This window comes from Gavia stellata, chromosome 1 (genome assembly GCF_030936135.1).
Source record: "Gavia stellata isolate bGavSte3 chromosome 1, bGavSte3.hap2, whole genome shotgun sequence".
Lineage (NCBI taxonomy): Eukaryota > Metazoa > Chordata > Aves > Gaviiformes > Gaviidae > Gavia > Gavia stellata.
Genome location: NC_082594.1, coordinates 23,124,876 through 23,137,863, shown reverse-complemented (window position 1 = coordinate 23,137,863; position 12,988 = coordinate 23,124,876). Strand labels below are relative to the sequence as shown.

At 54.7% G+C, this 12,988-nt stretch overlaps 1 protein-coding gene across 1 annotated transcript; it reads right to left on the bottom strand.

Annotated features, from left to right (window-relative positions):
- Positions 1–3,434: 3,434 nt before the first annotated feature.
- Positions 3,435–4,633, bottom strand: GSX1 (GS homeobox 1). The gene is made up of 2 exons (XM_059825099.1): positions 4,246–4,633; positions 3,435–3,790 (listed from the first exon to the last, which is right to left on the bottom strand). Exons 1-2 carry the CDS (start codon positions 4,631–4,633, stop codon positions 3,435–3,437), a joined length of 744 nt encoding a protein of 247 aa, XP_059681082.1.
- Between the last annotated feature and the right edge of the window lie 8,355 nt (positions 4,634–12,988).

Sequence of the window (12,988 nt, the reverse complement as noted above, 5' to 3'; positions counted from 1 at the left end):
GGTCTGCAGCAGAGGCCAGCGTGTATCGGAGAATACTAATACTGTCTTGTTGGGGGCATCCATTGTGATACTCTACTACTGTTCAGACAAAATTATACCATATGGGGGAATTCTCTTTGCTACTTTACATATATGAGGTACCTTTTAGGGCCGAGGATTAGTCCTAAATTGTCTGGCTGACAAACTCAGTCCATAAAGGACACAGGCACATATGTTCACACACTCTCCTTAATGTGTGCACCCACCGGGACAGCGTCACTGCAAGATTCTGCCTCACAGCCCATGGCCGCTGTTCCTGCAGTGAGGATGCGCTAGTGAACTTGCATCCGCACACTCAGAAAGTCTTCTAACTGGTCCCCAGAAGAAACCCAGCAGCTCTGATCCCACAGGACAAAATGTTTTTTTCCCCCAGGTGCCGGCATGCTGCTGCCCAGGTTTCAGGGTGAGCGAGGAGCTGGGTGGGCAGTGCCACTGCCTCATCATCCCTATCACAAGGGAGAAAAACTGTCCCTGGCTGCCTCCACTCAGCCCCAAAACACGAGTGTGAGGAGGCACATCTTTTTTTATGTCGGTGCTGGTGTCATGAAGGACTAGAGAGATGATGGGAATGTGCTGGCAGACAAGGATGTCGAGAGTTTCAACACAACTGCCACAATAGCACTTCAATAGTAGCACTCAAACGCCCAGCACTGGTGTTCCTCCCATCCCACTGCCAGCCAACTGGCTCAAACCCATGCTGCTGAACAGGCACAAGGAGCACACACACGCCTCTATGGATGCTTGTTGACTTCAGTGCCAGGGTCCTGTTTAAGAGCATGCCAGACCCCTTGGTAAACCCGCATTAGGCTGTTTCTGTCTCTCTATGCTGGAATGACTTTTCAGTACAAGTCTGGTAAATGTGGGCAGGAAGGGAGGGAAGGGCTGGAGAGGCTGCCTGGCCCTGCTGTAATAGGGTCCCCTGAGGGGTTTTTCGTGTTGGAACTGTGCCACTGGGGAAGGACACACAAGGAACATCACAGGGCCAAGCACCAGGCGAGACTGATTGACTCTTGTAGCAAGGTCAGGTTTTGATCCTTCCTCTGCCAAGTTCATCCCCAACAGCCATAGGAAAAGGAGCCAGAAAGATGCCCACAGAGTGTCCTAACCACTAGCTTGCCCAGCCATCCCATCTCAGCCAGGTGATGTGGGGAGCCAGCGGAGGAGGAAGCAAGGAGGGAGAAGCCAGATATCTAAGGGTCACAGGAGGCAGTGGGTGAAGGCAGGCCACCAAGGAGAGGAGCAGCCCAAACATTTTGTCCACATCCCAAACTTGGTGGTGCAGCACCTGCCTAAGATCACCAAGCCTTTGCCATCTTCCAGACAGGGGGAACATAAATCAGGACAGTCACAGCAGGGCATGGGTACTGCCTTGTGCCTGTCTGGCACTGCCACGTCTCCAGCCCCCCCCCCACCTCACATCATCCTGGGATGTCCAGAGAGGTCCACGGTGCTCCGTGGTCTGCAGGGTCATGCTCTCCACTCACCTGTGGAATGGAGCTGTAGGAACCTGTAGGTGTCCCGACCCCACAGCTATACAAAGAGCTGCAGGGACCTGGGAAGGGCAGAGTGTGACACGTTTATTTTATGGACAGGACTTGAGGCTGTCCCGGCAGTGGCGATTTTGCCAGCTCTGCCTTCACCCTCAGTGCCCAGGGATCCCAAACCCACAGCTCCCCACACAGAGCTCAAACCATGTGCGGAGCTTCGTGGACCTTCTCCACGGGGATTTCCCGGCAGGGACGACATCTCCGTTCCTGGCTCTTCCCAGCGGCCTTGGTTATTTTGGACCTGCTCCGGGATGAAAACCAGGCCCCGTCCCGGTGCAGGCAGGGACCGATGGCAGCCCGGGGACCCAAGCACATAGCCCAGGCATGAAACCCGACGGGCCAGGCAGTGCAGCTCTGCGGCCCCGCGGGGAGACCCGAGGCATCGGCTGCCGGTGCAGGGACTGCCGCTGCAGGACACCGGAGAGCGCGTCCCCGTGAGCCCAAAGGGAGCGGGGGTCCCCGCACAAAGGGCCTTTCCCTGCGCAAACGGAGCGGCGGCGGGAGCGCGGGGCCCCGGTAGTCCCTCACCCTCGGGGGCCAGATGCCGGTCGGGCACCGCCACCGCGCACCCGCGTTTGGCACCCCCGGGGGCTGCGGGACCTGCCGGCTGCTTTTCCGCCGGGGCTCTCCGCCGGGCGGGTGCGAGAAGCCGCCCGTAAAAACGCGCGCTCCGCTTCCCCGACGGCAAAGCGCTGTCGGGAGGCTGCGAGGCCGGAGCGGGGCTGCCGGAGCCCGGTGGCCGTGCAGGCGGGAGCCCCAGCAGGGCCGGCACCAGCCCCGGCGAGCTAGCAGGAGGCCGGGTCCGTCCTTCCCGGGTAGGGGCGGCGGGCACCTGGAGAAAGCAGCCGAGCCCAGCCGCCGGCCGGGTATTTGTATGCACCTATAGCCGTACGTATAGGTGTGTGCAAATGGTGTCTCTTTCTCCCGCAGGCTTGCGAACGGGATGGGAAGGGAAAGGTGTGCAGCCGAGCCGGTCCCCAGCTCGACCTTTAGCTTCCCGGGGAGGACCGAGAGAGCCCCCGGGACAGGGGCCGCACCCCGTACCTTCAGCGCGGCCCGGAGAAAGGAAGAGTCACCGCTATCCGCGCTCGCCGGGGCGGGCGAGTCCCGGTGCCGGGCTACGGCGGAGAGGGATGGAGAGCGACGGTGCTCCCGGCGCACGCCCGCGGAGACCGAGCGGCTGCTTCCTACGGGAGGGGAGGGAAATAAACCACCAACGAGCTTTTATTGTTATCATCATCATCATTACCATCGCCATCGTCGTTTCTCTGCACATAAATAAATAAATAAATATCTCCCGGGGGGAGGGAGGGGAACGGAACGATACAACCACAGACGTGCGCCCGGCAGCGACGAAGTCAAAATAAAACCGAGATCAATTTTGGAAAGGAAAAAAAAATAAAGAAAAAGATAACAACCCAAACAGCCCCCGACCCTCCCCGTCCGCCGGCTTTCGGGCATCGCCGAGTTACCGAGGGAGCGCCGGGAGAGCATCCCTCCAGGCGGCCCGTACCGCCCGCCGCCGCGCAGCATCCGCGCGTGTGTCGGTGCGCGGGGTTGTCTGTGAGGAGCTTCCCGGGCCGGGGGCTGTGCCTACGGGGAGACAAGTGAGACAGCACTACTGGGGGAGGCCTGGGGTCCTAGGGAGCAGTTTATTTACAACAGGGCGCACGGACCTCCGCCCCCGTGGGCCGGGTGTCTAGAAAGGCGAGAAAGTCCTTCGTAAATTACACAGATTATACAAAACGATATAAAATCCTTCGGCTGCAAGTCAGCACCGGAGCAGGCAGGACTCCCCATCCTGCTCTCGCCACAGTTCCTGGGGAGCCGGGGTGGGCGTGCGGGGGGCTAGGGGGTGACTGCGAGGCCTCTGTCGTCCTTCCCCGAGGAGGACGGAGACATGCGCAAGTCCTCGTCGTCTTCCGAGCACTTGGTGGTGGAAAGGGACGAGCATTTGCAGCTGTGGCCGGGCCCCCCGCCCCGGTGGGAGCCGCTTTTGCCTTCTTTCTTGTGCTTGACCCGTCGGTTCTGGAACCAGATCTTCACCTGCTTCTCGGAGAGGTTCAGGTAGGTGGCGATCTCGATTCGCCGCAGCCGGGAGAGGTACATGTTGGAGGCGAACTCCCTCTCCAGCTCCAGGAGCTGCGTGCTGGTGAAGGCGGTGCGCATCCGCTTGCTGCTGGGCAGCTGGCTGGACGTGCTGTCTGCGGAGCGGAGCGCACCGTCAGGGCCTGCCGGACCCGCCGCCGCCCGCCCCGCAGCGCCCGCGCCCGCACCCGCCGGTCCCTGCTGCGCCCTCCCCCGCCGCCCGCTCTGCGGGGCTGCAGCCCTCCCTCCCCGGGGGCCACCGACTCGCCAAGCGGCTTGCCGAGCTGCAGCCCGAGCTCACGGCGTGCCGGGGCCGCCTCGCTCCGTTCCCACCGCCTGGGTCGGAGGCTCGGCGGGCAGCAGCGGGGCTTCCCCTGCGCATCCCTCGGGGCACCGGCAGAGAGAGGTGCCGGGACTCCCCGCCCAGCCTGCGGGCGCAGGGCAGGGCCCCCCGGCCCCATGTGCCTTCGGCAGGGTCCTGCCTCCCCCGCTCCGGGATCCCCATCACCTCCCCGCAGCGACCACGGTTATCATGCAGGCGTGCGCCCCCCGCCACGCGTGCCCCCCTTACCCACGGAGATGCAGTGGAACTGCCGGGGGTCGGGCAGCGGGTAGGCGCCCTGGTAGAGCGCCGGTGCGTGCCCGACGCTGACGGCGGAGACGGAGTGCTGCTGGCGGGCCAGGGGCGAGTGGCAGTACTGGGAGCCGAAGGGGGGGAAGGAGGCCTTGATGAGGGGGATGGCGGGCGGTGGCGGGTGCAGCTGGGAGGCGGTGACACAGAGCGGGCAGACGCAGAGCAGCCCGGCCTTGCGAGCGTGGCAGGCGCCGGCCGGCAGCCCGGGCAGCGGGTGCGAGGGGTGCACGGCGTAGGGGAAGAGCGGCGGCGGCGGGCTGCCCTCGCCCTTCTTCTCGCCCGCCTCCCGCAGCACCAGCGAGTCCACCAGGAAGGAGCGCGGCATGGCCCCGCGCAGCGCCCGCGCAGCGCCCCGCGCAGCGCCCGCGCAGCACCCGCGCAGCGCCGCTGGCCAGCCCGAGTGGTGCTGAACGGCGCCCGCCCGCCCGCTTTAAATAGCGCCCGCGCCATGTGATGGCGGCGCCGGGGCGCTCAATAGGCTTTCTGTGCCTCTTCTCTTGGCATTCACGCCGCACGCTCCCTCATTATTTCCCTTGTTAACTAAATGAACTGCATAATGTACTCTATTCTTGTCGACCCCACCCACGCCGTAGCAGGCGGCCTCTCCCCTCCTCTCCCTTTGGCGGGGTTATTTTCTCATTCTCTCGCGATTTAATATTCTTTTCTTTCTCTTTATCGCTCTCCTTCGCTTTCAGCCCAGCTTTCAGCCCGCTCCCCCTTGTTTATTTTGCCGGCTGCAGCAGCCGCGGTCTCCGCCGGCGCCAGCTTCCCCTGCCAGCCCCCCGGCGCCTTTCCCACCTGTGGCACCAGGTCAGCCCCCCCCAGCCCCGCCGGCCCCTCTCTCTCCCCTCGCCGCTCGGCTGCTTCGTCCCCGTTGCTGCGCCCGCCGCCGGCCCCAGCCCCGCGTCTTTGTTCCCAGCCCGGTGCCGGGACCTGCCGCTTATCGCCGTCGCCGCCGTCGGGCGAAACCCCCGGCCACCGAGATGCGCCGGCCGGTGCTCCAGCGGCAGGCACATCCGCCCAGCCCCTGCGCGGGCGTGGGCGCCGAGGCACGGATACCGGGCCACGGATACCGGGCCACGGAGCGCCACAAGCAGCGCGGGTGTGCTGGAGCAGGTGTAGAAACCCCGACACACAGGTACCGCTCCCACGGCGAGCGCCTAAGCGGAGGGAGAAGAGGCGCTCGGCACACTCCGCACCTCTTCACACCTGGTCCCCCTGCCCGGTTTTAGCGGCAGCACCCGCCATCGCACCGTTGCGCTCCACGTGCGGCGGCCCCGGCCCCGGAGGGGGCCCCGCCGGCGGCCGCGCTTGCCCGGCACCGCACCGCCCGCGCCCCGGCACCGCCGCGCACAAGTGCGCCGGGAAGTCCCCGGGGCTGCGGGGGCCGACAGGGAAACGGCTTATTTCTCCCGCACGATGAGGATGAGCGTGAACAGGCGGGCGGTGCCCGGATTTCTTAGCGCAGGGATCTGCAAAACTTCCAGCGGGGTCCAAAGCGAATTTCTGCGCGTTCGTCTGAGCCAACGCGCACCGGCGCTTCGCCGCGCAGCGGAACGCCGTCCGCGCAGGAGCTCTCGGCGTTGGGCTCCCTGCAGCTTGTTGCTTTTGTAGGTGAATAAGGAATGCTAACAAATAGTAATACCAAAACCATTCATCGGGATACATTTTCTTCCCCGATCTTCCCGTTTAATACACGGGGAAAAAAAGACAAACGCACCCGCCGAGTCCCGTCAAAACGTGGGGAGGCTTCTGCCTGCAGTAACCTGCCCGCCTCAAAAACAAACGGACTTCTTCAAATTAAGGGAAGGAAAAGCCTTGAAAGCAGTGTCGACCCGTGTCTCTGGCTTGTGCGGAGACTGTTCTTGCCTGCGGTCGCATTTCTCACTGAAATCTAGGGGAGTTTTGCCGAGATGCTGTTGATGCCCGAGCCTAGAAATGTACGTACGTGCGCAAATAAAAGGTGAAAAATACAGAACGAACAAAACCGAATGCTGGTAAAAATTCAGTCCCGCAATGATTTAGAAAGGATTTCCAAGTGTCCTTCCCCTGAAAGCGTTAATGGGGTTTGGGTTTTGTTTTGTTTTGTTTTTAAGGAACTGGTGATTTAAAGCTTTTTCCCCCGGAGCTGGAGCCCGGGAAGGGACATCTCTCCCCGCTGAGAAGTGGCCAGCCACCGAGGGGGGGTTGATTCAGCCTCAGCCAGAGGGATTCCCGCTGCCCAGGGGCTGAACCCCAGGGCTCCGAGCCGCAGGGAGGCAAAGGGTTAACAGCTCCTGAATGCACACCAAGCCCAAAGCTACTGGGAAAGAATATCCAAAAAAATAACCAGTTTTTTTTTCCAGCCGCTGGACCTTATTGAATGTCATTGAAGAAAGTTTTGAATGCCAGATAAAGAGAGGCGAATTAAAGTGTGTGACAGCAGAGGATAAGCAAACACAAAGAGAACTCTGTCACACTTTGGGCAAAATCCGTGGGCTTTTTACCAAGCCTCTTCGCTATGATTGAATTAAGTAATAGGAAAACATTTTCTTTCAGTTTAGAGCCATTAGACAAAAACTTCAAAGCGAATAACACTTTTTAATGTGCAGCCCAACAATGGAATCTGTTTTGTGCTGAAATGTTTAAATGGTTTGTTGTGCAACTGTGGGCTGAAATAACCCAGACTGCAGCAAAATAGCATCCTTCAGGCTGTTTTATGAGCGCTTGAAACTAGCACAGACCTTTAATCCCAGCGCTTTAAACTAGCCTCCCCTCTCTTTTTCGCCCCCCCTATTTTTTTTTTTTTATAGGGGAAATTCGCCTCGTATGTTTGCCATCTCGAAGCGATCGCCGCTAAACGAAAACGGCACCGGGAGCGGGGGAAAGACTGCCGCCGAGGGGGTACGCGCTGCAGGCGGCTCGGGGGGACGCGGGGGGACCGGGGGGCGCCCCTCCCCGGGGCTGCGGGGTGGCCCCCGCCGGGACCTGCCTCTGCCCGCCCGCCCGCCCGCCCCGCTCCGCCGCCCGCCGCCGGGCTGCCCCGGCCCGCGGGGGGTCGTGCCGGGACGGGGTCCCCGGCGCCAGCGGGTAGTGCCGGCGCTTGGGCTCCGGAGGGAGAGGAATGCCGGGTGGTAGACGCTACCCCCGCGCCCTGCACTCGCTCTCACCCCCCCCGGAGATGGCGGATGAGAAGAGGGAGGCATCTGGGTGCGCATCAGCTGGGGGGACCCGGAGTGACGGGAGGGTCAGGTACCATTGCGGGGGATGGAGAGGGCGAGCAGAAGCGTTAGCACTGACCGAGGCGTGCCTTCCCCCTTGGGAGCGGTGGGGTCTATGGCACTGCTACCTGCGAGGGGAGAAGGTGTCGCACTGCCGCTGCCTGGGGACAGCTGTATGGACACTGGCTGGAAAGAGGTCCCTCATCCTTTTGAGGGACCAGCCGTTGCCTTTTGTGACGAGGCCCTCAGTCTCCACGGTAGCTGCTATTAATACCTGGGGGTGGGAGGTGACACACACCAGCAATCCCTAAGGAGAGCATGGAGAGGTGCATTAGTTCAGGGGTGAGGGGAGGTGAGGATGGGATCCTGCTGGGGTGGGATGGAACCACTATTTCCAAGGAGACCATGTCCTCGGTATCTAACAAGGGCTCGTGATTTGTGGGGGACTGTAATATTCCCCAGCCTAGCCAGAGAAATTATTTTTTAATGGCAAACAACAAAATGTAAATCAAAGCCAATACTGAACCACAAACCACAAACTGTGAGGTGGATTGTCCAAAGAATGTGCCTTTTTATGTTGGACAAACACATCCACAAGCAAGCCCATAAAGTACCTGTGCAACACTTTAATTAACTTATGCACAGAATTAATCTGAGTTTACTTGAGTAACAAGAAATAGATTTTTAAAAAAATCACTGTTTTATCAGTAAAATTGATTTTTGTGGCTGCTGTACTTTCCTCATTGGCCTCTTGCTTCATTGAACAGGACTAACTGCATGAACAGGTATCCAAAACATGTTATTTTTGGCTCGTGACTCAAACTGTACTCTGTACAGAATTAATGTTTCCTTATGGATTTATCTTGCACACTAACACAACAGTGCCTGCATGACCAGCCAGTTGTGCAGCATTTATTCCCACCGTATCTCAGAGGAGAGGTAGAGCGAGCTCCATTCTGCTGATGGACCGCCAAGGTGAAATGACGAGGGCTGGCACCCATCTGGGACCAGCAGAAGATGATGCTTGTGGAGTGCTCGTGTCACTCTATGTTTATGGGAAGCTCAGTGTCTGAAAATTTCAGCATATATTTTGTGCACTGACTTTGGTCAAATGCTGGAAGTGTTTGGCATCCTCAAAGCCAGGGTTCAGGGAAGGGAAGCAGTCAGTGAGACAGCGAGGAGAACACAGATATTGAGTAGCTGCAGAAAAAAAAAATCACTTTTTATCATTTGCTCAGTGATCTACTTTGCAGTATCTGTGAATACAGTCAAAGAAGCAAAAATAAAACCCTGTCTGAACACAGGCCAGAAGTCTATCTATAGCCATAACTTCTCTGCAGTAGTGGCTGTAGGTAAATCTAAGGAAGTCTATGGGAAAAGGACAAGTGTAGGGTGACCCTTTCCTGGTTTAATCCTGGCCTCCAGTGATCCGTAACACAAGGGCTTCCAGAAACATAGGTTATATATTTGTGTTTAACTCCAGGTCTTCCAAAATAAAGGCAAAACCACAGCTTTCTTTGTCATGAGTTGCCCTATGCTTTCCTTCAGCTCTTGTCTTATCTATCAATTCCTTCCAAATTTATCACTGTATAAATTTGGTAGACTGTCAGCGATGGCCTTCACCATGCAGCCCTGCTATGTTTCCATCATGGCTCATCCAGTTTCATCTAGTTTCCATCACAAGCTATCAAGGCAATAATTAATCTATGCCAGTAAAACCTGTGCCACAGGAGGACCAAATCAAAGCTGCTTGTTTCTAGGACCTGTATTTTTTTCCTTTGATCACTTCCACCAGCAGATATCTAGGGTAGAGATGTACCATTTAGCTTTTCTTCAGGCCCGTTGTTTGCTAACAGGATGGGTCTATCAGTGAATCCTGTAATCATCTTCCAAGAAGACAGTTTGCTGCTCTGTTTTCCCTCTGTGATTTGACTTTCACGCAGGAGGAGGTGTCAAAGAAGTAGTTGGACAGAAATGGTGAAAAAGTAACAGAAAAAGTAGGAACATATAAAATACTCACACAATTTAAAATAAACTTTTGCTTTTATAGAGAGACAGCGTTTCAAATTACTGGTGACCTTGTAAGACAAAAGGACACACAGGATGGAGAAGTCCTTGAGAGTAATGAAGACAAGAAATTGCAAAAAGGAGCTGGATGTGAGGTTTGCAAATCTGGTTAAATTATTAAATCACTAGAGATATGGTCCTTCAACCTCAGAATCCACCCTGTTTCCCAGCCATTTTTGATTGTTGTCTTCTCCTTTCTCCAAATTTCTCACCTTTATGTATGCCGAGTCCTTTACAAAAGTTTTTGAGGTTGTCAGTCTGCTGTTTGAGAACATCCAAGGGGAAATTCTGTCAGCTCATATGGTAAGAGACTGTATCATATCTGTTATTTCTATGAAGCATTTGAACAGCTTTCTGCAGCCTGATGAACTGCAGGTTTTAATCACATTCATGTGGCAAGTACTTAACAAACCATATTGATCTGTAGCATGTTTACTTGGGATTATGGGTACACTGGTTTCAGTGTTGGCTTCTCAACCGCTGTCTGGTAGATTTGGATGACTCTGCAGTGATCGTGGTTATTGCTGAATGAGACATCTGGTTACTGCATTCTGTGATGGAAGAGAGACAAATAAAGGTCTGTGCATAGGTATATTAGAGTCACTGTTAAAGATATTTCTTCAACTTCTCCTAAGTGAAGTAGTACAGGAAGCTGATAGGAAAAAGCAGACTTTCCCTGAGCCATTTAAAAAAGAATACCAGAGACCTGAAGATGCTGGAGTCAATAAAGGCCCTCAAGATCAAACTGTTTTCTTGGGAGAATATCAGGACTTCAACTTCCCCGTTCTCCAACACAGAGAATACATTTCCTGGAGGGTTTTGCAATGCTGCTATACAGTCACATGCAGAAATACACCATGAGTATTGCCAAAGGAGGAGTATGGCAAATGGCGCAGGGTGTTTTGCTTTGGATCAATGGCTGGTAGGCTCTGCACGGTGAGTGGCAATGGTTGTGAGAAAAGAGGGAGACTTGCTTGCCTGCAGGAGGGTTTCCTGGCCATTGCTGGTGGTGTAGAGACACAGCCTGAAAGTTGCAGTTGAGAACTGTGTAGCTTGGTTCCTTCTTTGATGTTGGCCAACGCATATTCCTCAAGTGTTTATCACACATGAATATGCAATGATTACCTTAGGTGTTTATTCAGCTTGTGTAAAGCAGACCTCAGCAAGGTATGTTAATGCCTTTAACTCGCCACTCCTGGCAGTAGACCGAGAAGAGGAACACTCTGAACTGACAAAATAATATTATTCTTTTTGTTACATTTTGAAGACTTAAAAAACCCTTTTGAATACAGTAGGGTATTCAGAATGTATTAGGTTACACGTGTTCAAGTCTGCATATTTGGATATGAACTTTTATACTATATTATTAAATATATCAATCGATGTATCAAGTGTATAGGAAGGGAGTATACAGCCATACACCACCATATTGTAGCAATTTTATAGAAATAATTTCCTGGAAGCTGAGCACAGTCATTCATTGACCTCCTTATGTTTGCATTGAAATCTTCCAGCACACAGCAGAATAGTTTTTAGAGACACGAGACAAGCATTGGTTAACAAAAACACCAATATGGATATCCAAGTCAGTGTATGACAAACGTATGAGATGGCACTGCATTTTTGGTGTATTTCAAATGCAAGTAAAGCCTGTGAACCTCATTCTTCCACTTCTTTTTTTTTTTAAGTATAATGACCCAACACATACAAAGTTTGGATTTGTAGTTGTTATATTCTGTCCCGGGCTAGTAACAGACCTGGGAATTCTCCTACTCTGGATGTCAACTTCACAAATCTGACTTGAGCTTCAGCCACAGATTTGGCTTGACCAACCAGAAAACAGGGTCACATAAAGGAGCTTAAATATCCTGGCAAGTGCTCACCAGTATTGTCATCCCATAGACACCTCTCCCCCGGCCACCTCTGGGCCTGGCAGGAGGTGTGCAGTGCAGAGCCCTCTCTGCAGCCCTTCTGCTGCCGGTGAAGACCCTTCAAGTACTGGCACAGGCAGAGCAAGGAAAAGTGGCACTAAACCTCCTGCTTGTGTTTTCAGTCTTACCCCCTGTAACACATGAGCTGGCCTACACCAAGAAAAATAGACTGGAATGTGTCTGCCATGAGTTTCCATCTCATTATTCTGTGGTCACTCTCTATGTTTCATTTCATCAAATCCCTTCCTTTCCAGCAGTATAGTCAACCTCGGGTCAGCAAAGCTCCTTCTCCCTTCAGACGGGATGGGAGTTTTTTACCACGGATGGCCTCAAAACTAGATCTTCCTTTTTGGAGCTGAGGCAGGGAGGGAAGACTCCTGAGCCCAATTTGTTTCACTGCTCTGGCCAGGATCCTGCAGCATCTCTCAGCACAGGAATCACCTTGCTCTTAAGTAAAGGCAGCAGCACTTTGGAGGAGGCTGTGACCAGCCTGGATACTGCTGGGCTTCTCTCTCCGGTACAGCAGTCATTTTGATAGCTGTAGCTCACAAGTCTTGGCCTTACCATCACCCTCATCATGAAGCTGCAGCGCCCTCTCTTCCCTTTGCCCAGGGTATTTGCTGACCTGTTTTCAGGTACCACCTTTTTCATCGGCTGGTCCATCCACTCTTTGGCCAGAGTGTTGTTTTTGGCCTAGGGAAGCTTGGCTTCTCTCAGCAGAGATAACAGCCAAATCTTCTGCAACACTGAGTGCTTCCACAGTGAGAAAGCAATCCTACAGCTTTCCCTTATTTTAGACATTTTGGGGCAGCTGTTTTTAGGCTTGATTACTAATAATTTTGCTTGCACATACCTTTTGGCTTTACCATGGTACTTAATGTGAAAAGTTACTTTAATACACAGGATCAGCAGAACTTCCACGAGGCAGAGCGGTTCAGCGTCCCGTTAGGTACAGTTCACAGCTTTAATCATTTTTTATACACACACACACACACATACACAGACAGTGAGCACAAATATGTGTCCCTCCCAGGGCAGCAAAGCTGCAGGACTCATTTCTCACAGACTTTGGGACTTAGCTCTGCTCCCCAGGTGTGTCAGGAGTGGAGAGGACCTGCAGGTGAATCCAGCTGCTGCTGCAGGCTGTTACTGCCCTGGCCTGGGGACACGGCCTCCTGGGGCTCCGGTCCCCACGCGTTGTCCCTGCCCCAGGGCCATCACACCTTCTCCTGCACAGCCTGGGGTGGTTGGTGAACCACCTTTTTGCAAGCTCATCAAAATTGAATTTTAAAAGCGAGAGAAAGTGTTTGACACAACACAGGTCAGACACGGGTTTACCCTGTGTTATTTAAGCAGTAGATTCAGCAGAGCACAGATGTGGTTTTTAGGGGAAATGAAAAAGGGTTAGGAAGGAAGAGGAAAGCACTACTGTAAGAGGGCACAAGTGCAGGACTTGGCTTTTCTTATGCCATACCGTTGCAT

Excerpts from the sequence above, each read along its gene's own strand:
- GSX1 (XM_059825099.1), bottom strand. The coding sequence starts at position 4,633 with ATGCCGCGCTCCTTCCTGGTGGACTCGCTGGTGCTGCGGGAGGCGGGC. Across the intron at positions 3,791-4,245 it reads GTTCCACTGCATCTCCGTGG|ACAGCACGTCCAGCCAGCTG; the intron begins GTAAGGGGGGCA and ends TCCGCTCCGCAG.